The sequence below is a fragment of the Microdochium trichocladiopsis genome (genome assembly GCF_020744255.1).
Source record: "Microdochium trichocladiopsis strain MPI-CAGE-CH-0230 chromosome Unknown B0I36scaffold_15, whole genome shotgun sequence".
Taxonomy (NCBI): Eukaryota; Fungi; Ascomycota; class Sordariomycetes; order Xylariales; family Microdochiaceae; genus Microdochium; species Microdochium trichocladiopsis.
The window spans coordinates 528,334-551,405 of NW_025763558.1; the positions used below are offsets into that span (position 1 = coordinate 528,334).

At 52.2% G+C, this 23,072-nt stretch overlaps 9 protein-coding genes across 9 annotated transcripts; 2 read left to right on the top strand and 7 right to left on the bottom strand.

Annotated features, from left to right (window-relative positions):
• Positions 1-719: 719 nt before the first annotated feature.
• On the bottom strand, positions 720-4,778 carry B0I36DRAFT_54621 (acyl transferase/acyl hydrolase/lysophospholipase). The gene is made up of 5 exons (XM_046163009.1): positions 4,273-4,778; positions 4,088-4,226; positions 3,754-4,038; positions 3,052-3,701; positions 720-2,984 (listed from the first exon to the last, which is right to left on the bottom strand). Exons 1-5 carry the CDS (start codon positions 4,307-4,309, stop codon positions 961-963), a joined length of 3,135 nt encoding a protein of 1,044 aa, XP_046004548.1. The 5' UTR covers positions 4,310-4,778; the 3' UTR covers positions 720-960.
• A 465-nt stretch (positions 4,779-5,243) lies between these two features.
• Positions 5,244-6,299, bottom strand: B0I36DRAFT_340625 (poly polymerase catalytic domain-containing protein). Its single transcript, XM_046155958.1, is given in 4 exon segments — positions 5,244-5,417; positions 5,463-5,572; positions 5,583-5,646; positions 5,665-6,299. The coding sequence occupies 3 exon segments, from the start codon at positions 5,971-5,973 to the stop codon at positions 5,463-5,465; spliced, it is 483 nt and encodes a 160-aa protein (XP_046004549.1). The 5' UTR covers positions 5,974-6,299; the 3' UTR covers positions 5,244-5,417.
• A 94-nt stretch (positions 6,300-6,393) lies between these two features.
• Positions 6,394-9,696, bottom strand: B0I36DRAFT_400162 (glycosyl hydrolase catalytic core-domain-containing protein; the record flags this gene model as incomplete). The annotated part of the gene is made up of 5 exons (XM_046161662.1): positions 8,987-9,696; positions 8,716-8,727; positions 7,626-7,985; positions 7,144-7,254; positions 6,394-6,771 (listed from the first exon to the last, which is right to left on the bottom strand). Exons 1-5 carry the CDS (start codon positions 9,665-9,667, stop codon positions 6,394-6,396), a joined length of 1,542 nt encoding a protein of 513 aa, XP_046004550.1. The 5' UTR covers positions 9,668-9,696.
• A 1,328-nt stretch (positions 9,697-11,024) lies between these two features.
• Positions 11,025-11,798, bottom strand: B0I36DRAFT_256936 (ankyrin repeat-containing domain protein; the record flags this gene model as incomplete). The annotated part of the gene is made up of 1 exon (XM_046150986.1): positions 11,025-11,798. The coding sequence occupies one exon, from the start codon at positions 11,796-11,798 to the stop codon at positions 11,025-11,027; it is 774 nt and encodes a 257-aa protein (XP_046004551.1).
• A 186-nt stretch (positions 11,799-11,984) lies between these two features.
• B0I36DRAFT_206892 (ankyrin repeat protein) lies at positions 11,985-12,344 on the bottom strand (the record flags this gene model as incomplete). The annotated part of the gene is made up of 1 exon (XM_046148853.1): positions 11,985-12,344. A coding segment is annotated over one exon (360 nt), but the record flags the coding sequence as incomplete, so codon positions are not given.
• A 655-nt stretch (positions 12,345-12,999) lies between these two features.
• On the bottom strand, positions 13,000-13,254 carry B0I36DRAFT_256905 (uncharacterized protein; the record flags this gene model as incomplete). Its single annotated transcript, XM_046150981.1, has 1 exon — positions 13,000-13,254. The coding sequence occupies one exon, from the start codon at positions 13,252-13,254 to the stop codon at positions 13,000-13,002; it is 255 nt and encodes an 84-aa protein (XP_046004553.1).
• A 914-nt stretch (positions 13,255-14,168) lies between these two features.
• Positions 14,169-14,672, top strand: B0I36DRAFT_356262 (uncharacterized protein; the record flags this gene model as incomplete). Its single annotated transcript, XM_046157581.1, has 1 exon — positions 14,169-14,672. One exon carries the CDS (start codon positions 14,169-14,171, stop codon positions 14,670-14,672), a length of 504 nt encoding a protein of 167 aa, XP_046004554.1.
• Positions 14,673-15,207: 535 nt separating this feature from the next.
• B0I36DRAFT_225480 (uncharacterized protein) lies at positions 15,208-16,710 on the bottom strand (the record flags this gene model as incomplete). Its single annotated transcript, XM_046149066.1, has 2 exons — positions 15,208-16,610; positions 16,671-16,710. Coding segments are annotated over 2 exons (1,443 nt in total), but the record flags the coding sequence as incomplete, so codon positions are not given.
• Positions 16,711-20,094: 3,384 nt separating this feature from the next.
• B0I36DRAFT_54646 (uncharacterized protein) lies at positions 20,095-21,029 on the top strand. Its single transcript, XM_046163010.1, has one exon. The coding sequence runs from the start codon at positions 20,344-20,346 to the stop codon at positions 20,986-20,988; it is 645 nt and encodes a 214-aa protein (XP_046004556.1). The 5' UTR covers positions 20,095-20,343; the 3' UTR covers positions 20,989-21,029.
• Positions 21,030-23,072: the final 2,043 nt, after the last annotated feature.

Consider the following 23,072-nt stretch of genomic DNA (forward strand, 5'->3'; position numbering starts at 1 on the left):
CAGTGCATTTGCTTGATAAGATGCAAAAATCAAGCATCACCTGGTGACAGCAACTAGCAAGCATCATGGCTCATGGCTGAGAGAGGAGCCTGGGGGATCTGTTTGTTTCTATAGTCTCTGCCGGCTACACGGGACCGGCATTCGCCTTTACACGTTTAAGAAATGCTCAAAATGATGCGCTGGGGAAGGGGTCCCCGTCTCCTTGTTTGACTAACCTGAGTTATCTGCAACCAAGCCGCATTCCCATCTAACCTTGGGAATTGCACGTGTACAGTACTGTACAGTAGTGACCGCTACCTGTGTCCGCTTTTCAGACACTAGTTAATGTTTCCGCACGGACCTGCAAGATGTGGCGCATTGTGGCGCATTGTAGTACGTACCGTGCAAATTGCCCCGTAATAAGTATCCTCCAGAAATGGCGAACAGTACAAGGCGATTGAACGACGCTGAAATTGCCAAATAGAATCCATTTTACAGAACATAGAGCGTCGAGAAACAACCTAGTCATCTGCGGCGTCCAAATGCGTTGCAGCTAGTGCAACCGACCAGGATGGCATTCTTGATGATTATCTTTCTTAGTTACAGTAGCGAGCAGGGGACTGTGAGGACCGCTGCTACCAGCGTCACTCCTTGCGCGGGCGTCACGTCACATGACTGCTGCAGAGTCTGCGCAGCCTACCTGAGCTCATCGCTTGCAATGTTCCTTCCACTTTCTCTTTTTCCTTCGTTAGATTGTTCTTCTTCTCCATTGTTGCCCTTATAGACGAGGCTTCTCCCGCTGACCTAGCCGGCCGTGACTGGAACTACCCAATTTTGTGCTTGTAGCTGCTTATTAGGGGCAGGAGTGAAACTAGACTTTCTCCTCTAAAGTCCAACCCGATCATTGGCTCCAGCCACCCGCGGTTCAAACGCATGAAACAAAATGCATACGTGGGAAGGCTGGACGACAAGCGAGACCCATCATCGTCCGTCTGCGTCGTCTCCTTCAAGCGCAATATCGTGTTTCAATAACGCAAGCGCGTGTTGTGACGCTAGTCGAGACGGGTGGTCTTCCGCGAGCGTCCTCCCTTCCACCGTAACTACATGCTCGAGTAGCTCGACCGCCTTCTTGACCTGGCCGTCTGCTTCATATGCCAAAGCGAGAGTATGCTGTGATGCTAGTCGAGACGGGTGGTCTTCCGCGAGCGTCCTCCGTCGTACCGCAACTACCTGCTCGAGTAGCTCGACCGCCTTCTTGACCTGGCCGTCTGCTTCATATGCCAAAGCGAGAGTATGCTGTGATGCTAGTCGAGACGGGTGGTCTTCCGCGAGCATCTTCCCTTTTACCGCAACTACCTGCTCGAGAAGCTCGACCGCCTTCTTGACCTGGCCGTCTGCTTGGTGTGCTATAGCGAGAGCATGCTGTGATGCTAGTCGAGACGGGTGGTCTTCCGCGAGCGTCCTCCGTCGTACCGCAACTACCTGCTCGAGAAACTCGACCGCCTTCTTCACCTGACCGTCTGCTTCATATGCTACGGCGAGAGTATGCTGTGATGCTAGTTGAGACGGGTGGTCTTCCGCGAGCGTCCTCTCTTGTACCGTAACTACATGCTCGAGCAGCTCGACCGCCTTCTTGACCTGGCCGTCTGCTTCATATGCTACGGCGAGAGCATGTTGTGATGCTAGTCGATCGGGGTGCTCTTCAGGGTACCGACTATCCCTCCACCGACACGTCTCTTCTAGATGGAAGACCGCTTCCTTGCTTCGTCCATCGACTCGCAAACATCGTCCAACCCAAAAACTTAGGTTGTTTCTTTCCTCGGAATCAACCCCGGTATCTTTGCTAAGTACTCGGAAAGCATGTGGGAGATACTCCCTCCATTCGTCTCGGTTCTCATAGTCGTCGTCGGGAAACACCTCCCGGATATGTCGGACTGCCTCCCTCATCTCCTGTATCTCATGGCCCGCCTGACGCAGCTGATTTCGGGCTGCCAGCTGCACTAGTCTGTGCATGTCAAACACCTTGCTGACATTGCGTCGGACAAGGAATGCATACGCACAGAGTGTACCAATCGCACTCGCCAACTGCTGTGCTGATCCGAGCTGGGGCAGGAGCGACTGGGGAATGCCTTTTGCCTCTATGCATGACAGGAAACTCAGCAGCTTGGCCGCCGCGGGGTCTGTGTTGCGAATTTGGTCAAAGGACACAAGCCACGTCGTTGCTATCGTGTTCTGTGAACCTTCATATCGAGTGTCGTCCCTGAACCCCTCGCTCATCAGTCCAATGGCGTCTGCCTCCGTAGCACTCAATAGCTCCAGATACTCCGCGGCGGGCATCCTTTTGACGCTTAGATATGCCGCAGCCTGTGTAATCGCCAACGGGAGGTATGTCAGCTTCTTCAGCAGCTTTACCGTCGCTACCTCATCGCAGAGTAGGTTCTGCTGGACCACGGACTTGGTTAGGAAAAAATTCGCCTCTTTCGGAGCCATCTCGCCCAACTCAACCACGTCGTTTCTTCCAACAGAGACCGCCACCTCATTCGAGCGAGTCGTGAACAACGTCACGCCATCCCCCCTTTTGGGAAGATACAGGTGGATGCCGCCGGGTGCATCAGGTGCTCCGAAGAGCAGCCTCGTATCATCGGCATTGTCCACAACAAGTAGCCACTTGCCAGCAGCATCTGAGCTCAGGTACCGCTGCAATGCTTTTCTTGCGTCGTTGTCGTCTGCAGCCGTGGGTATCGCGAATGTGCTTGCAATCTCGACGCACGCCTGCTCGAAGCTTCCGTCACTTAGTGCCGGAAGCCAGAAAACGGAGTGCTCTTTGCGGCATTCCTTCACCCAGTATGCAAGCTGCAAAGCCACTTGCGTCTTGCCCACGCCTCCTAGTCCCACGAGTGCAATTTTTCGTTTTCTTCGGTCAAATAACGTCTTGAGCTGATTCAGGTGGTTTTCTCGCCCGACGAAGAGTTCATTGTTGTCCAAGGGAATGTAATGATGAGGGTCTATCAATTTGCAAAGTATCAGCGCCCGCAACTTTTCAGACTTGACATTTTTTACACTAGTACATACTCGATTCGCCAAGTTCGGCAGGCATGCGCTGCGTCTGTGTTCCGGCTCCAGTCGCATTCGAAGTCAATTCCTGGCTACTCCTTATGTTCCCGCCCTGGTCGATTGCAACAAAGCTGTCCACAAAGGTGTTAATCTCCCCAATCCTTTTCTTCAGATAGTTGAGGGTGTGAGCTGAAATCGTGCTGGACTTCTCCCAATCGGACAGCGTGACGTCCCTCAGACCTTGTTCGACATTGAACCTATAATAACAGCCGCTACCTCTGTACCGGTCGTGCAGTTCCGTCGCTACCCTCTCGGACGATGTTGCCATCTGCTTGAGTGCCTTGATAATGGAAGTCCACGAACTGCTAATCTCGACAACATCCCCAAGGCCGGTGCCGATACTGAGGACTTGCATCTGCCCATGATCGGGAAACTGTCGCTGGGCTTCACCGATGAGTAATTCGCAAGGGTTGTTATATCCGAATCCGGCGTCGATAAACTCGATCTCATCCCGGCCCACCTTGATGGGCTTGAAGAAGGTCGTAGCAGCCGACGTGGCCCGCGCCACCTGCCAGATGGTGCAGCCATCCAGAGCGGTAGATGTGTCATATGTCTTGAAAAGAGTCGGCGGAGCATCAACGTTGTCCTTCGTAATGGCTAGTACAGTGCTGTGGGAAATCAGTGCCATCCCGGCTGTCATTGGCACAACAGTAAACGTACGTCTTTGTACACGACTTGCTGCGGAACAAGGCGTCCCCGTGTGGGCATGTCCCCATGGTCGTCTGGCCTTGTCGTCGGCGTTCAACACACTCCGACTCCACACAGAACTCCCTGACCGTCTGCTTGATAGCTGCCTCAAGAGCGGTGGCGGAGAAGGCACCGGATCGTGGTTTTTGCAAGATGGTCTTCGTCTTAGGGGTGAAGGCCTGTCTGGCCACACTCCTGTATGCTCGAATGCACTCATCGACCGTCATCCCCAGCCGTCCGAGCATGATCGCAATGATCCTGTGCAGTCGTTAGTACACATGCCTAAGATCCGCACCGGTGATCGTACCCTCCTGTGCTTGTACCACCAATAAGGTCGAACCGATCGCATGGCCGCGGGACGTGGTCGAGTCGCTCGGCATCGCGGATTTGCTCCATGATATTCTCCAGAATGAGGAGGCTCGATATCCCGCGGATCCCTCCGCCATCTGGACTGTGTCAGCGCGACACCAGGCTACGACTGCGGGGCCTTACCAAGAGAGAGGACTCGCAATGGCGGGGGGCACGCCATCGTGATGTCTATCTGTCGGACTTTTCCGGGCTACTATCTGTGATCTGTGTGGAGGGTTCGATTGAGACTTGTCATCACATCGGGTTGACGACAGACGAGATCGGAGAGAGCCATGGCAGGGGCGCCTGCAATGATATCTTCATCCAGACGTGGTAGGCCTCCTCACCGGTCGCTCCTCAACTTTCAGCCTTCGGCTCTCGGCTGTCAGCTTCATGCTGCAAGCCATTGCCACACCAGTCTGCACGGGCCACTACGCAGGATACACCCAATCATCACCAGGGCTGCAGCGGGGTATTCATGCCATCGTCGTTTCGGTCATCCTTGCCTTTTGCTTGCATGATCGGAGAAAGAGCTCTCCAGGAAGGAACCGTTGCATTGCGCAGCCAGTGTTTTGAAGAAGTTGGCTCAACATCGCAAGGCTTAAAACTCGCCGAGCGCCTCTTTCATGGCAGGATCTATCAACACTAAGACCGATTGAATCCTAGCGCTGTGGCTGTACGTCTTCGAAGAGAACAATTCTATTGTGTAAGCTGTGGCGCATGGTGGCGCGCGTAGTGTGCCGGCCGCCTCAGCCTAAAGCAGCATCGGCCGCGACCGATATGGTGACCACCACTGTTCAGCCGATGGAAAAGCGAGGGCAGTCCGAAATTTGGACGTCTCAACTCGCAAAGCATTTGCGGTTCAACGAACCATTTTCTCGATCAGGGCGCCTCGCCAGGATGGGATCGCTGGGCATCCGCTAGTGGGAGCCAGAAGTGGAGGGTGGTGGAGCTTTATGAAAGATACATAGTGCTGAATAATGTTCACCAAGTCCTGAGCCACAGTGAGGTCAATATGGTCCGTGCCCAAATCATCTCATTAGAGTTGCTTGTGGACACCGATTGTGGCCGCCACTGTACGCTTACGAGGAGAAGAGGCTTTCTTACGTCTCGTAGACATCATAAGAATTGCGCATTCCCGGGTGTGCCCCGTCACATCATCTTACTCTCGTCCTACAGACGACTTTCCAAATCCTCGCCCTGGCCATATAGCGCAGGGTTAAACACCACTTGTTCTTCATCGCGCATTCATTATAGCGAAAACCTCGTGTTTACCGCTAGCTCCCCTGGTATGTCGCAGCAGTAGGCTATAATTAGTGACGATTTAGTCGAACTTACGTTAACAAGTTCATAGCGAAGTTTAACAACTCACCATCTCGACTTCCGCGGCTGATGTTGCTGGCGCAGCTGCAATACGCCAGCTGATTGATTTCCAAACTGCTAGCTGGTTGAACCCACTCCTTGCACACATCTCTTCTTTTTGTCCCCGTCTTGGATCACTATATCGCCACCTCGATACTACTGTTCGTGCATCACTCCCCCTCGCCCCAGATCCGCCTTACACAGAACGAGGACCGCCCCTTCGCCATTGTGGCTCCCGCAGTAGTTGGCCGACTTGCTGGACGCATCAGCCAGGTATATTGCTTTCCCAAACATTGTCCGCCTGGCTGTGCAGTTCGGAGGTCGAGTGCGAAGACCTGTCTCAGGGATACTGATGACGTTGTGCATGGGATTCCCGTGCCAAAGCAGCAATCGTTTCGTGTCGATCCGATGGCGTGCCGCTGTTCCCGCTGTCGATCCATCGTCCCTATAAGCTTCAATCAAGTCGTGCCAGCTCACGGGCATGTAGCCAATCTTGATAGTCGTTCGGCGAGTTTGGCTTTATGGATAGTGTATAGATCCCCTGACCATCGATTCGATTTCTATGGGCTGGCTGATTGGAGCCGTGCAGGTATCCGCAGATGTCTCGCCACTCTGCCGCTGTTGGATCTGTCAACCGCCGGAACCTGTACGTGAGGCAAGAGTAGATATGACGCGTAGGCTGAGAGAGTGACCCGAACATCCGTCTCTGCTCTTCGGCTTCTTGGGCCACAGTGTTCAGGAGACTTTTGATCTCCTGATGCTTGGGGCACAATGCGTAGAGGAGCTTGAGTTCAATCAATATAGCACCGTGGCTGTGAATGACCGGCGCCAATCCTACTGAACCCGAATAATGGGGAGTGACGCAACGGTATCTTGACGTAGCTCTCCATAAACTTTTCCATCTCAAGGGCTTTCCGCTCCGTAAGAGGTAGAAATCCGCTTCAGTAAGTAGAAGCCGCTATAGATCGTCCAAAGGCTGAGCTGTCGATAAGGAGCAGTCAGAAGATGAGGCATATACTGCTCGACTTCTTCAATGTCGTTATGGTCCTCCTTCTTGCCATACAGGACCAATGTAATCAAGTCTTTGATGTCAGGCTTAACTTGCGCATCCAACTCAGCGTAGTCTGGAAGGTCGACGTGGAAGGCTCCCTGCCTCCGCGTGTAGTTCAGGTCGACGACATGATACTCATCGTCGAGCCACCACGTCTTCACGCTGGATCTACCGCGCCATTCCTGCCCTGCGACCTGACAAAACATCGCCTCAAAGCTTTGCACAGTTTCCTACTGACCGCAACGTTCTGACAACAGCACTTCCCCAGTGTGGCCAACGATACCACTTCGCGTGAGAAATATGTACTGCTCGTTCAGCCATCTAGGTTAGCACTGCGTTCACCCAAGCATGAAACAACCCGTCCCTCATTTGCATCCGGAGATAGCTTTAGGATAAAGGGATAAGACTGCCGCAGGCCATTCGATACGCCTTTTAGCAGCGCACTTCAATTCCCTGCGGCCCTATGGTCGGCAAATTTAAGGCCTTCAATCCATAGCCGCATTTGATTGCATTGAGGCATGACATATACAACTCCCTACGTGCCTACTGGCCCGGCATATCGAAGAGAATACGGGAAGTATCGTGCTGCCATTATTCTTCACCTGTGCCACAAGAACCACGAAAGCAAAAGCGGCGCCGCTCAGTCCGAGGCTCACAACGAGACCCGATCCTGACTCATGCTCAATGGCGTGATTCCCATGGGAAGTGCTCTCCTGCTTGAAACAAAGTCTTCATAAAAGTCGCCGCTGCTAGACAAGGTAGAGTAAGTGCATGGTCAATCTTACGATCGATTCAATGGCTCATCATCATATATGCGGGTATATCTCCTCGTCATCACAGCATGACCACTTGTCTTCCGCGTCTTTAGGTGATCGGGTTCTCACAGTAACTACAAGAGTGGTGAAAGTGACAAAACTCGGGCAACAAATGCCAAGCAGGACACGATGAATGAGGCCCATGATAGCGGGTACACTTCCCCCATCTGTAAAGCACCAAAGCCTAGAACCTGCGTGACCAAACCACCGATACTCGAGACCGATTGCGAGCATGCTGCCAACACCATACATGCGAAAAGACAAAATACCATGAAACTTAACGATACGCATCCCACCAAAGGGAATCTCTGAGGGGCCAGAGCCGTGAAGCAAGAGATCAAAGCGAATCCCAAGCTACTACCCGCAATCGCAGTGACTATTGGCACACTACTACACTCAGTGTCTACACAACCATATCTTGTCCCCAGAGTGTAGTTCTTGTGCAAGAAATTGCTCAGGGCCGCAACTGTAGCGTTCATCGCATTGCCTGTAAGATCCTGAACCACGGACGTGGCCTGAGCCCCAGCAGATGCGACAACGGCAGTGGCCTGGGCAGGCAAATTAGCAATTTGGCCGCCGATAGTGCCTATGGACGCAGACATATCGCGACGTAACTTGAAGTTGTCGAACTACATTGGTCAGCTTATCCCCATGGCTCCGACACGTATAAAGGTTTCCTTACATTCAACGACACTACACCGGACTCTGAATATTCTTCTTTTGTGACAATCGGAATGAGGAGCGCGATAACAATCAGACTCAGTAATATGTGACAACCCCTGAGAATGTCAGTGGGCTTCTTCAATGGGAACTTGAGAAAGGACATCGCGTTTGATTTGTTGTGTTCAAGGCGGTGCATGTATCTTTGCTCTTATAGCAATAACGAAGTGCCCGAATTCGAGACCATCATTATGGGTCATAATGATGGTCAAATCAGAACAACCCCCATGTTTACGCAAGTGTTATGACTTACACCATCAAAACCGATCCAAGGTGACCACCCAGTCGATCTATCATACTTCCGGTCGGAGACCCTAGGACTACGAGATGTAGCTCGTTTTCCATAAATCTAGTCGCAGTCTGCATGATTTCTCTTACAGCAGGAGCCGTTGAATGAACAACCGAGGTGCAACCGGCCCGTTGTCGATAGGAAGGGACGACCTCCCGAGCTCACAGATAGCGTGGTCAAGTCGCAAGGCACTACATTGATAGCAAGTAATGTGATGCAGAGAGGCGGTTGTTATCTGAAGTCGAGTAATGCGTTGTGTCACGCGCCCTAGTGGAACGAGTACGTCAGGGGAAGCTCATTATAATAGACTGGATCACCTATTGGATTTCAGTCGGAGTAAGGTAACATACTAGATCAATAACCTGTTAACAGGTATGAGTATTATACTCGGATATCTTTCACTATCACCCTATCCATCCTCTCGCAGAAAGCAGCTGATTGCCGTACCTACGCCAGCAGCATCCTGCCGAGATCATTCCAATCGCCGTAACTATCTAGTAGTTGGGCCTCTGGGCTTACAAAGTCGTCCACCGGTGCCAGTGAAGCTCCAAAAAAGCCATATCCAGCAACACTTGGATCTGCATCCATATACGCAACCATCTCTTTCGTGAAGTGTATTACATCATCCTTGTTGCGACTAGTACAAGCCATTTCGTTGACGATAAGAGGAAGATTGTAAAGTGACTGTCTCGTGGCTAGAAATTGTTTCGCAGCCTCCACTTCAGTTGCCACAGGGACATCCTTCCTTGAGTAGAAATGTATGCCCGTAAAATCAGGCCATTCGTCCGTTTCGAGTTGATGCATGAACTCGGAAAGCCAAGCACTACCTTCAGGTGTACTCGCGACACCCGGTCCAACTAGCTTGTAGCAGTGCTTTTGGCGCAATGGAAGCATGTGAGAGCGCCAGACTCGTACAGCAGCTTCTACGAGGGTTCCGGCTCGCTCTGGCTCGTTAAGGAAATGTATAATACGACTACATCCGACTGTTTCTTCAATCATTTCCTGCCATGAATCGGTACCGTTAATGACACGAAGCATAGGATAGAAGGTGACATCTGCGGGAAGTTCTTTTGGGCGCGTGAGATGCCAATTCAACGCCCCTGAAACGCTTGGAGAACGGGCAATTTCCTCCGCACTCGTCTTGAGTCTTGGGAACTGTTCAATCTGTTCACTGTTCTTTGGATCCCAAAGAACAATTCTTTTTCTGCTATGGCTCTGGTTCTGAAGCATGTTGCTTTGTGCGATGGCCCCGAGCGGGAGCATGAGGAGGACATGGAGGAAGGCGCGAAGGTTCGATTTCATTGCGAAGCGTGATCTCTGTAAGTACAACCAGCTCGTAGGAAGATTCAGAACGACAGTTATATCTGGCAATGAAGCGTGAATTTTGCCCTGACCTGATATATTACGTCAAGCACATGGCGGAGGGACTGAGCACCAGGGTAGGGACTTGACTCCTTTCCAGAATGAGAAACTGTGAGCGACCTCCACTACGGCCTTGAGTACGGATGACCACTTGTCACTATTTTGTATAGCCACCTCTCTGCAAAACAATAAGAGCTTGATGGGTTCGCTCTACCTTGAGCCACATTCTACTTCAGGTTGGCAGATACGACTACCAGGCATTTATAGGTTCATTGCCCAATCTCAGAGTTTGGGCTGTCCCTTAAAACCCAGCGAGAGTCTGCTGGAGTATTTTATTCTACGCAAAAAGTCTAATCTCTATTCTCTTCGTGTGGTTTAAACTGGCTTATAAAGTGTAACCTGGGAGCGTGTCCCCTTTGCTGCACCCAAACAACAGCGCACAGTGTAGCATTCAGGATGACCCCTACCATCAGAGAGCTAACGGAGCCAAGGCATTGCCAATAAATAGAGGGCAGGTTCTCATCGTCGCGCGGATTAATCGTGATATAAATAAACCATACCATTCCCTGAGCCGAAGCGCATACGCCAGTGATCGTGAATAAGAGTGACAGAACTAAAAGCGCGAAATTTCTGATATCTGTTGGTACGCACTTGTAATCCGTGAAACCTGGAGCTGAAGTATGTAAAGAAACTACAGCTGCGTATATGGATGCATAGATGAAGCACCCAAAACCCGCAAGAGGCGCATGATGACTTTGGGGCAGCGATCTCGACAAATGGAAAGGCATAAGCTCGTCGAAGATGAAGTATGCAAAGTACCCATAAAACGGTACAAAGCAGAGGCTTAAAAGCCCGCAGAAAAGTCTTATCCAGTCTTCACCCATACTCAGTGACAGGGAGGGGAAAAAACCACCTCGTGGGTGCAGGGCTGATGGGGGAGTTATATCAGGGGCGCGCCTACCGACTATCTCACTGGTGACGTAAACTCGAGATATCTTTTACGTTCGGCGTCTCTCAACTCTCAGACATGACATATGAAGCACAACGGGCTACGGGACCTGCTACACGTACTTGCCTAGCGGCCATAGCATAATTCAACCGAGTCTAGTTCAGTAGTGCCGTTTCCGGAACCAGAGCCCTGAGGCTTCCTCAACCTTGGCCTTTCAAGTTATTCGTTCTTCTGTTATACCTGAAAATAGTCTCTTGCACTGGTCACTCCCATGTCCTCTTTCACACGGACGATAGCGACAGGATACTCCTCGATCATTTGTGAAAGTGGCGCGCGACTATAATTGCCTTACAGGCGATCTAACGCAGCGCCGCGTGATACCAGCGAGTTAGCCAGTGCTTTATCTCCGTGCTTGGTAGCTCGATAAAGGGCTGTCTGCTGATCTCCATCCACTGCCATCACATCAGCGCCGTGCTCCAATAGCAACTCCGTGATTGTCTGATGCCCTCGATCCACTGCGTGAAACAGTACAGTCCTGCCATCTCGATCTCTGGCCTCGAGGCTGGCGCCATGCGCCAGCAACACTCGAACTATGTCAATGGTGCCCTCCCTGACCGCATAGAACAATGGAGTATACTGCGTGTGATCCTCAACGGCGTCAATGTCAGCCTTTCTAGCGCACAGAGCCCCTGCTATTACGCAGTCGGAGTTTATGGCTGCCCAGTGTAGGAGCGTTCGACCTGACATGAATTTCGTATCAACGCTAGGACCATGGTCTAGTAAAAGTTCCATCATGGCTAGATCTTCGTTATCGGAGGCAATCGTTAGGGCGGAGCGACAGTGGCGGTCCTCAACTGTAACCATTGCACCGGATTCCAGGAGATTTCTCGCGATATCTACTCTGCCAATCGCGGCAGACGCCATGAGAGGTGTCGATCCTTCGAGGTCTGTAATGTTAGGATCTGCTCTGGCTCGAAGTAGCAGAACTACGATGTCGGAATGTCCGCGCCGAACTGCCAAAAGCAACGGAGTCTCGTCGTGGATGTTGGTGCAGTTAACATTCGCCCTCCACCGGATGAGGCGGCGAATGACCTCTTTGGACTCAGATGACAAATCGACCATCTTTCCCATATCGTACTTAGGCGCTATTGACAGTCCAAGAGGAGTCCAATGCAGTATATCGGACGTATTTACATTACATCCTCTTTCGAGAAGCGTGTCGACCGCATCCAAGCTTCCGATGGAAGCGGCCCATAGAAGCGGGGTTCTTCCATATGTATCCCGTGCCTCTAACGCAGCATTCTTAGCGATCAAGACTTCCATTGTTAATTTATGACCGTTCTTCGCTGCGCAAATCAAAGGAGTCTGAGCTTGTGCGTCTTTGAGGTCGACTTTTGCTTCGAATTCAAGCAATCTTTGGGCAATTGCTGTGTGCCCTTTCTTAGACGACCAGTGCAGTGGAGTGCGACCCCCGGCATCTTGAACGTTAACATCCGCGCCATGCTTAAGTAGAAGATGGACGGCCGGCAGATGCCCGCAGATGGTCGCCCACAGGAGAGGAGTGCAAAATCCGCGGCCACGAGCATCAATGCTTGCTCCCGCCCGCAGAAGTAATTCAACAATGATCGCGTTGCCGCTCAGAGCTGCCCACATTAATGGTGTCTCTCCCCACCAGAACTGACCTTCCGACACTGAATCTTCGGTGGTGGCCTTTGCTGCGTCAGGGTCCCCTAACAATAACAGCCAGTTCTCATAAGACAGTTCAGCCGCACTTCGAGCGTTGACGTCTGCGCCGTCGTTGATTAGAGCGCGAACCCAAGCGTCGTGATCCCCCTGGACTGCCTGAAACAGCGAAGTCTGCGTCTCATTGCCGTCAGGAGAATCGGTCGAAGGTATCGATGCCAGATGACGAGTACCCGTTGGCTGGTGCATGGTGGGAGCAGGGCTTTGCGCGCTGTGTTTGTGATTGTCTATGTTGAAGTCGAATAGCGATGTTCTCCAGTCAAGCTCCTTCCAGGCATACACCATTTATAACGACATTGAAGGGACCATATCTTTTCCCTAGTAATACCTATTCATAGGCAGTACTTAACTCCATGGTCGAGCCCACGTAAGCAAACACGTTTGCTTTGTTGTTATGTATCTCAATTTATAAATACGTTCCCCAGCCTGCAGGCTCTCTTGATTCAGCCATTCGTGTTGCTATCTGTTCTCCACGCACTTGAAGGATAGGACTGTACTTTGCCCCACCGACTTGCCCGCGATGCCACCAGGATCAACGACTGCGTGCAGCCGATCACCAGTCGCGACATATCCTTTATCTTTAAACTCGACCGGTGAAGTTCCGAATACTTATTCCTACGGCTACACCCCCGATGCCGTCGTAGACAAGCACGAGTAACATAGTTCGGCCAGCTTTGCTCCGTGAGTTTCGCATGTAGAAGAGTCTCCCCCCTGCTAATAAAGCAAGGAATATTCGCAAAGGGACACTAGCATGTAAAAATTGATTTTGCTCTGGTGGCATGTATGAGGTCATGAAATAAGCCAGTCCAAGGGCACAGGAGAGAATTCCTTCCATGCCGGAATCGCCGTTGTCTCCTGGCACATCACTGGGTATAACAGTGACCTCATGGAAGCGATCGTGATCCGCTTTATCTGGCTGTATCTTCAGGCTTGGAAGCTTTTCTGGCCGTTGGGGGGATGTAAGAAGGGATCTAGCCCCCATGACCACCATGAGCAGCGCATGAGCCTGCACGACGAGCGGGAGTTGAAAAGGCCCAATGGCCCCCATGATAGTCAGCGCTGGCATTTTCGATATTTTTATGCCGGTGGGTAGTTGTTAAGACGTAGACGATGAATATGGTAGTTGTGCGGTGTTCCAGCCGTGAAGTTGACCCTCGGAGAGTACCTCGCATCCAGGCGTACAAATACGCTTAGTTTATCTGACTAAGAACGGAAGAAGGCTGCCTGCTCATCGCATGACCAATGTCTTAGTTGCGTTGTTATTCTTTATGTACTGCGTGCTAATGAATAACAAATCACTCGAACAAAGTCAGTGTGATGTCGGTCCGACTTCATGCACCCGCCGTCACAAGTGAAGCGTTGGTGGTATTTATGTTATTTGCAACTGATTGTTACACGTTTGCAACGCTCCATTTTCCTGGTCTTAACGCTTGCACGTCTCCAGACACATGTATCGCGTGAGCTATTTTCTCCAGGCCTACAATAACCGAAGAACATCTTTTCGCGTGCTCGTTTGTCACGACGAAGGATTGAATAATCGCATCGGACTATGCTAGTCATATTGGGAAGGACCACCTCCTGTTCTCAGTTATGACGTGATATTGCCGGTCCGACCCAAGATAGACACATATAGATCTACTGGCTACTTGGGGCAAAACGAGGAGACCACCTTTTACCCCTCACAGAGAGAAACCTGTTTCAGATATGATGATTTACCAGCGTGCGCTCCTTCTTGCTGCCACAACTGCAATGGCTGCAACGCAGTCTGTAGCGCAAGTGCATATATCAGCTGTCACTGCATCACAGGCTATTCGCATGAACAAGAAAGAGGACGATCCGAGCCAGGACGACAACGCCATCCGTCCAAGAGCCGGGGGTTTTTGGAACAGGGCCTGCGGCTGCGACCGCCACCTTGATCACGACGCCACTCGTGCGGCCGTTACCGCTCTGATTGGCACGGTGCAGAGTTATAAAGACCCTGGCCGCCCAATCTTACCGCACGAATCCATCATCGAGCGCAATCACAACGTCATGGCTTTCATCGTAAACAATGATGATAGAAAGGGAGATCGAATTCTTCGAATAACCGCGGACGAAGTTCGGCGGGCCTTTGATCACATCTCAAATAACTGTGGCTTATTTGTAGCTGGGACAACGGGAGCAGAGAACACTTTTGCTATTGGCTATATGCTGGATAGCGACGGAGAGGATTTGGTCAATAGCATGTGGAGGTCGGAAGCGGATAAATGCTGATGGAAGAATATTGGGTGGCGAGCTTGTAAGCATTCTAACGCAAGCGGGACTTGTATGTGATATAGAAATATAAGGAAAGGAGTCCTTAAGAATAGCCAGATAGTTTCCCTGAATTGCTTGATAGATTCCCCTCGTTGTTGCCCTCTGGTGTGTGGTGTCATATCAATCCTTCGTTCGCGCGATGGTAGCATTTTATCCTAAAAGAATGTGAAGCACGCTGTGCTTCTCCGAACTAACCGCGTGGAATTGCGTGCCTTTAGTTCTCTGGTGTCCCATCTTACTGGCTTCATCTTATGATGTGCGGAACTGAGGAGGCCCATCGATGCCACAAGGCAGCCCTTCGAGGCTCCTCTCACCATGTGCACTACTTAACCAGTCAGTCGATAGCGACATGCGTCCAGTTCGTGCGTACCATAGGTTAGTTCCCGGACACTAGCGGGAGAGCCCCTCATCTCAGACCCAAGCTGGCTGGAGCTAATCGCTGCAGAATCATTGCTGCTCCATACAGCCTTAATATCTTCTATTTTCAAACGCCCCGCATAAAAGTATAATTACGGTACATAGCACAAACTTCTCCGAAAACAACGGGAATCTTGCGCATACCCCAATTCCCTGTTCCCATTTTCCAGCTGAAGTCATTAGAGCCCTGGAGAATCTCGCCTTGTTGCCTTTGGATCCAAGTTCGGCACCCAGATTCGACCACGGTCCAGCCGAATTTGATTGGGATAGAGGACCTGGAAAGCCCTTTAAACAATTCGCCCGCAACCTCGACTACGGAAAGGGGGGCCGAACGGTTTTGCATGATACTGCATTCGGGGGAGAACAGAGCACCCAGGTCGAGCTCTTGACCCACATAATCGGAAAGATCAAGATACCTCAACGTGTGTGACAGGATGGAAGCTGGTGGCGTTGTACAACATTGAGTATCTTTATCCTGGTCGGATAACCGAGGATTCGCCTCGAATAGCTTCTCAAAGTCAGCGACTGTCAATCCTCGTCCCAGCGCGAGTTCATGAACATGTTTCATAAGCCTCTGGAGGAGTGGAATATGTGCTGAGCCCATTTCGCTGCCTTTCAGGTTTAGCGACCGTAAGCTGCGTGGCAAGCCCATCAACAGTTCCGAGAGGTCGTTCCCCCTGAGCCCGCATCGAGTACGGAAGTCAACTGCAAGGTTCAGGACCACGAGGCTATCTTTTACGCCGGGATGGCTCTGCAAAAACTTGAGGACAGCGCTGGCTGCCAAACCATTACACCGGGACAAATTCAGATGCGTTATTCGCCCCGAGTGCGGTATTGACTGCAGAGCCTGGTCAGAAACTTTCGTGCCGGCAAGGTCGAGATGGGTAAGGGCGTTCATCCGACGTAGTAGTTGATCAAAAACTGCAGAAGGTAGATTGTCGCAGCGGTGCAGTGACAAACGCGAAACAGAAAAGGCGATATCCTTGTCGGTTATACTCTTGGCAAATGTCGTCATCGCAGTACGGAAGCGTGGCGAGGAGCAGCCACAAAAGTCTAATGCGGTTAGATGAGAAAGGTGGTGAAAGAGCTTCCTCAGCACTATAATGTCTATCTCATCATCCATGTGCTCTTGCGCAACGAATTCGCGCAGCCCGGGTGTTAGGTTCAAGCACTGAATCAGTGTTCTCGGTGTCAGGTTATCAGCGCTCAAGCGCTCCTTGGCCGAGGAGAAGAGTATTATGGGGTTAAATGAGCTGAAGTCAATGCGCCGCACGAGTGTACCAAATCCCGGATTACCGCGCAAGGCGGAGAGCAGCTTGCGGAAGACCTGCGAGTCGGGGATAGTAACGTGCTCATAACGTGCGCGGACAGTGACAGAATACAGGATCTTTGAAGTATTAAGAAGCGGCTGTATGCTGTATTGTTGAGATCGGTCCCCGAGGGCTGGCTTTCTCGTAGCCACTATATCTATGATTTCTTCTGTATAGCGTGTTGGCAATGGGACACAGCATGTAAAAAACGAGGACGATTGCAACTTACGCAAGATCTCGGTAGGCAGACGTTCAAGAGGTGAATTGCCACGTGCGTGTCGGTATGGCGGCCACGGGTGCTCAGAGGTTGATTGAGAGGTATCGATGACGAGCAGCTGGCCGGGAGGTCGTGTTAGCGGTGGCTGGGACCTGACGATGGTTGTTGTTGCCATGACCAACTGGTCAACCGATTTTATGCGTATGTGCGTAATATGTTGACTATTTTCAACCGTAACCGAATGATGCTTCGAAACTTAGGACTCCTTGCTTTCAGACTGCTCAGTAGGTTGTCCCACAGACATAACGAGAGATTTTATGCTCGATGCGTTTGAAGAGCTTGTATGAGCGTCGGGATTTTCGGGACTTCTTCCCTATCATCTTAGCGAGGTTTTGTTCGTAAGCTGCATAATACAAGCAATAGCCAAGGTCTCATGTTCTTATCAGGAGCTCTGAGGTGCAGAAGACGAATCCACCAAGTAGGTGGCTACACTGGCACCCCTCTGTGTATATAACAAGGGAAGCAGTCTTCGGCGATACCGTGCCGCCATAAGCTCTATGATTCCTGTCCGGAGCGCATGGAAGAATGCTCATAGCTGATGGTTGGCTGGCAATCGTGTCTCGAATTGCTTTGAGATCTCCATTTGCACCGATAGTCCGAACACATGGTCGCTACTACAATCAGGGAATACCGTGTATTAGACACTCGAAATAAAGCTCTGTCACCTTGAGCCTCAGTGCGTTTTCAGCCATGGAGTCTCGAGGTGCGGCAAACCTTCTCATATCAAGAATATAAGTGACATAAGACTCCTTCTATCGCGCACAGAGAAGCTCGTTAATCCTCTTCGAACCTTGCGGGAAGGGATGTCCCTTATGACCCTGCGCTCCGATGAATTAGCTTCCTAGATCGCTCGAGAAGCTCAAACTCCCGCCAAGTCAAAGAACCTCCATTGAGGTGGTAGTGTAGAATGGAAGATGAGTCAGTATGTGACCCAGCTAGAGAGGAGCAGCGTACACAAGCAAGACACAGCTAACAGTACCAGGCCTTTCGCTGTGTACCATACCAGGATTCAAGCAAGTATGCGGTCAATACAGACCGCCAGCACTTCAACAGCATTGCAGCTCATCTGCAGACAGCCATGGGCAAACTTATCAATATCCATCCCTGCGCATGTTTAGGTTCGGCCTCTCGTCAACATTGCCTGTATTAGCCCCTGGTTGTGGCCTCGAGCAGAACTCGGGGGCCTTAAGATATGATAAACTTGTTGCCGGCAAGTCTTGTTCACATAGTCCAAGAAGCCCGTTATACTGGGGCGATCCGGAGTCTACCATCCAATGCCGATCAGCGATTTCCTCCTCGCCTCCCGGCTCTCCATCTGCCCAGGATAGTTCAACTATTCATACTGTCGTCGACGAACTCTCTCCCCAGTATAATCTCAAGGCAGTGGGGATATGGCTTGCGGTCGGCACGGCCACTAGCCCTTCGGCAAGAGTTGGAAGAATATTGCCTTGACTAGTAGTACATCTTTGACGGTTTTTCTAAGACGGCGTGGGCCTTTCTATTTTGAGAAGCCCGGCGCCTTCGCTGCCAAGGGTTGCGACTCACAGCCAATTGATCACATGACCGCCGGCCGACCTTCTACACCGGGCCATGATCTTCCGCAAGACCGTCGCGCGAAATTTGAGCCTTAGCAACCTCAGGTAACGGGCATAGCCTCCGTCGCTTCAGGCACCGTCACGAGCCAGGCAAATTCATCAAGAACGGCAATTAGAATGAACACTTGCTACCCCACGCGGGTATCAGGTCCAGGCGCGGCCAGAATCCGAGTCTTAAGCGCAATTTCGCATGGACCCTTCTCCTCATTATGCTTCCTATCGAGGAGGCCGAGTGAACCCCATTGCTTGCAAATTTACTACTTCTCCCAAGCCTTTTGACTGTATTAGTAAGGTTCTGTCTGACTATCATGTCTTTGGTAACCTGTCACTTCATGTCGTAGGAAAGACAATTTGCGCGACCTGTCAAGGTGGATCAGGCATTTTGTACGAGACAGAGGAAACGAAAAGTGATGGGGAGTAATTATACAAGAGTAGAAAATGATAGTCCTGTGCAAGTTGTTTCGTCGTATCGATTTGGTTCGCGAACTCATGAACCACCGTCGAACGCCACAATATAGGACGAGACACTAGGCTCTTTTATGTATATCAGGTGCAACTGGCTGCAATACAGTATTCTAATCCTAAGTAAAAGGCATGCTAAAGACTAAAAATGCGGAGCCCTATCTAGTCGGAAACGCGTTACTCTTGGGGGTCAGTGTGTCAGCTAGAGAAGAGAGCACTGATTATGGGTGATTTATATTTACAAAAACGTGATCTACAGAGTGTTTTGAGATTCCGTACGAGAGCAGTCACATAATCATCACCGTTACATTTCGATAATTTGTTATATTACTGGACAGCAATGAAGCGTTAGTAATACCAACTCAACGTTATTTAATCCACCCTTGTACCCTACGCCAAAACAAATGGTTGCGAAAAAGCGTGCTGCCCAATCCATCCCAGACGTCGATCAAGTCATGTGCAAGTGGCCTATGGGCAACGGAACGGTTTGTCCTCGGATGAAAGCGTCATGTCGCTATCATAGGAACAAGCACGAGGGGGCTCCAGTTCCAGCAAAAGCAGCACTACCGCAATCTCCAGCTAAGCCGAAAGGACGAGATGAAACTTTCGATCACAATGGACCGATTACATTCAACGGAAAGCAGAAAATTGCTTCCTTCCCCACACGAGACACCGAGATTGAACCTTTCTCGAAAAATAAGGCTTATGCTCACTTCAAAAAGCTTCTAAACCTTCTAGAGTATTTTTACACACGTTAGTAACAGTAAATATAAGGAGGGAAGGGAATTAACAAAAGCTATCTTTACTACCTCCGTTCGGTTATCTATATAGCTGATTAACGCTAACGTTACATCTTAAAGCTGACTTATGATTAAAGTAATATAACTTAAGGATGGCTATATTATGGAGTCCATTTTCTTGCTAGCAATTTTATTATGATTATTATTAGTAGTAGTAGCACGCGTTACCTATCTCGATTTCGCGAGACTGCAAATCTATTGTATAACGAACCGTGCCGGAGCGAGATGATAATATACGCTACGTATTCGGCACGCTCAAGCGGCGTCTGAGCTGCGTGGTTCCGTCGCGTAGTACGAAAGGCTCCCACCAGCCAGGCGTTCTTTGGGCGAGGTTGGCCACCCTCCAGGCCACCAAGCCAGCGTGGTTCGCGGGAAAGTGCGGTTCGTTGGAGTCTATGGCGACGCTTCTCAGCCTGAAGTCGTCGTATAGGCCGGCCTCAGTATCCGGGACAACCACTGGCAGTTACTGTAGTACCTTACATGCTGACGGTGGCATTGTCGTCGTCGTCGTCGTGATTCCTTCTTTCTTCCTTCAAGCCATCGTCAACCTATCAGTGTTCCTCGTCGAGGGCCTCGCGCTGACGTCTTTATCAGCCACAGCAACAGCAGCAACAGCAACAACGATGGGTACGTCGCCGCCTACAATCTCACCCCCATCTCACTTGCTAACTTTGCCATGTTCCAGACCCGAATCGAAACATCTCAAGCGCGCCCTCTCCGGCAGCGCGTAGGACGAAGCAAGCGCACGACTCAAAACCATCGCTGCCGATGCCTCTGCGGCCCTGGCCAGGGGGAGAGCGGATGCGCCAGCAGCAGCAGCAGCAGCAGCAAACTTCACCGCCCCTCTCCCTCCAGAGGCGCTACCGCCGTGCGCGAGATGCTCGACGCCCGGAGCACGCCCAGAGCGATGCCGACCCAGTAAGTGCTGCGCGCGAGCGTATCGAGCGCCTCGTCTCCGCGACGACCTCGGCTTGCTCACGGTATCCATATGCTGATAGCTTCGTTCAGTCCTTTGCCGCCGCTGCCCTCACAGCAGCTCAGCTGCTAGGTGCCTTCCGTGCCGACGACCGCGCCGACGGCAGCGGCGGAGCCACTGCCCCTGCTCTGGCAGTCCTCCGCGATCGGTCTAGGGTCTGTGCACTGCGCACGCGCAGCGTTCCAGCGGTCCTCCCACCCCTCGGCGCGAGCTTGGGTGAGGACCCTCCGGTCCCCGCCAGGAGGCCTGTCACTTGTTATGTCAGTACTGCGTCAGGTCTCGGCAATGGGCTGCTCGCCGTCGAGTTTCGTTTCCGCCGCGCTTTGGGCGCGGCTGACAAAGCCCGCTGCCCTTGCGGACGCGATGCGCACAAGCTTCTCCTCATCCTCCTTCTCGGTCCTCTCTTGAAAGCTTGCGGTGACATAGTTCAGGTGTAGGTCCAAGGGAGGGACGCAGGCTTCGCCCTCAAGATACCGGATAGCGGTCGACAGTGGTGCGCTGCAGACGACGCGGAGGCACTACGACTGTATCGATGCACTTTCGCTGCTTGGGCCTGTCTCCTTCTTGCCGTGCTTCAGCGTGGGGGTATGGATGCCAAATGCCAGCCCCGACCGATAGGGCGGCGTATTACCATAAGCCCCGTTCTCCGACCCGAAGGTAATGACGCACCAATTGGTTGCCTCGCGCCACGTCCACGAGGCTGGGTCAAGCCACTTATATACGTAGAACAACGCTCTGCCGCCTTCGTAAATCGCCGTGTAGCGGCAGCGGCTGGGGCAGTAGAACCCCCTTTGTCCCTGTTGGACCACGTACTCGGCGTGGTCTTCTAGGGACAGCGCCGTGTTCTGCCTGCTTGCTACGGTGTCCCAGTACAGGACTGAGAGCTTCATCTTGATCGGGTTGAGTTCGTCTCCGGTAGCGCTGCGATTGATCCTCCGTCGCCACGCCTCCGCTTCGCGGGCGCAATGAACATTGACGTTATAGCCCTATCCTGGCTACCGCCGACGCTCTACGCTGTTTGCTTCCGTGGGCGGCCACGGGGCCTGGATCGTTCTCTACCCTGCACGACCTGCCACTCGTCGCGCGTCGCCGTCAAGGCGTGCTCCCCCGCGGGTGCTCACGGGTGGTGCCCTAGTGTCATTATCGCTCCGGAGGACCGACACGGTCGACACTCTCGGCTGCCTCGAAACGGCGGGCCCGGTAGGCGAATGCTTCGCGGACTCACTCGCGCCCCGTCTGCACTACCCTGCAGCGCCGGTCACATGCCGCGTGTGGTCCATGGCAGTTGACGCATGCCTTCCTGGCGCTCGGTGCCGCCCTAGTACATTTCTTCTAGCCGCCCTCTTGCGCGCCGCCGCCGCAGTACCCGCACCTCAGCTTGGCCTTGCACACCCGGGCCCTGTGGCCGGAGCCGTAACAGTCGTAGCATTGAAGGAACCGCGGAGACTAGGGTCGTAAGGCTCGTAGTCGAAAATTCGAGCCTGCCGGACTGACCCGCGCTGGACCAGCTCCTGAGCTGCGCTTACGCCGTTGGTGAAAATGATGAGCGATGCGTTCGCCGCTTGGTTGTTCATAGGGAGGCCCCGTTTGCACCTTGTGATGCCCGCCTTATTCTCCGTCGCTGTGTGCGCGGCCAGTGTGCGCTCATCGTGCGCGGCTGCCAGTAGTGCCGTCGGTACGCCCTTCGCGATCACCGCGACTTGGCGGTGCTTCAGAAACGCCCCTTGGCCGTAGGCCCCTTCCAGCCACTAGTCGTCGCGCCCGGGCTTGGCCGCTTTACTCGCGAAGGTAATCATGATATCGCCGGACTGAAGGCGCATCGCTGCTAGAGTGTCCCGGCCGCACAGGGCGGCGTCCACACCCTCCACCGTCGCTTTGGGTCCCTGTCAGGGAGTGTGTTCCCCTCGGGGGCCGATATTATTACCTGCATCTCCCTGCGTTCGGGAATGTCAGACCGGGGGCTGCCATGCACTGCTACTAAGCTCCGGGCTCGACGCGACCGCGGCCCAAGTAGGTTTCTGCTTCTTCTCCTCCGCGTCGATAGTCACCTGTACGGTTTTCGCGATGACGCCTTCGATATGTTTGTCGGTCGTGCCCCGCTCGAGGCTCGGTCGCGTCGTATACGGAGGGCGTAGAATTTCTCGAGGAGGTTGTGGAGGCACGCCTTATCCTCATTCCCAAATACGTCGGCAATTTCTTGTTCGACAGTCGAGTTCTGCGTTCAAACGCTCGCCACAGTGTCGCCTTCGGTGTGTTCGCGCGCCGCCTGCGGTGCCTCTGCGCTTCGGCCCGCGTGTGGGTGGTGTTTACTCTGGTCGAGCCCAGCAGAAGCCCCCACGATAACCATCGGCTCTGCCATCCCACGCGTTCAATGCGCAGGCGATGCGGGAGCGCCTCTCTGTCCCTTAGGATCTGGAGAATCGCGCTGTAGTAAGAGGTGGATGAAGGAACACGTCATGAACGAATTATTCGATGAAAAGTGATGCTCTTCTTTTTCCCCGATCAGAGATATTTCAGTATG

Excerpts from the sequence above, each read along its gene's own strand:
- B0I36DRAFT_54621 (XM_046163009.1), bottom strand. The coding sequence starts at position 4,309 with ATGGCGTGCCCCCCGCCATTGCGAGTCCTCTCTCTTG. Across the intron at positions 3,702-3,753 it reads AGCAAGTCGTGTACAAAGAC|CACTGTACTAGCCATTACGA; the intron begins GTACGTTTACTG and ends GATTTCCCACAG. Across the intron at positions 2,985-3,051 it reads TGCCGAACTTGGCGAATCGA|ACCCTCATCATTACATTCCC; the intron begins GTATGTACTAGT and ends GCAAATTGATAG.
- B0I36DRAFT_340625 (XM_046155958.1), bottom strand. The coding sequence starts at position 5,973 with ATGCCCGTGAGCTGGCACGACTTGATTGAAGCTTATAGGGACGATGGA.
- B0I36DRAFT_54646 (XM_046163010.1), top strand. The coding sequence starts at position 20,344 with ATGCCTCTGCGGCCCTGGCCAGGGGGAGAGCGGATGCGCCAGCAGCAG.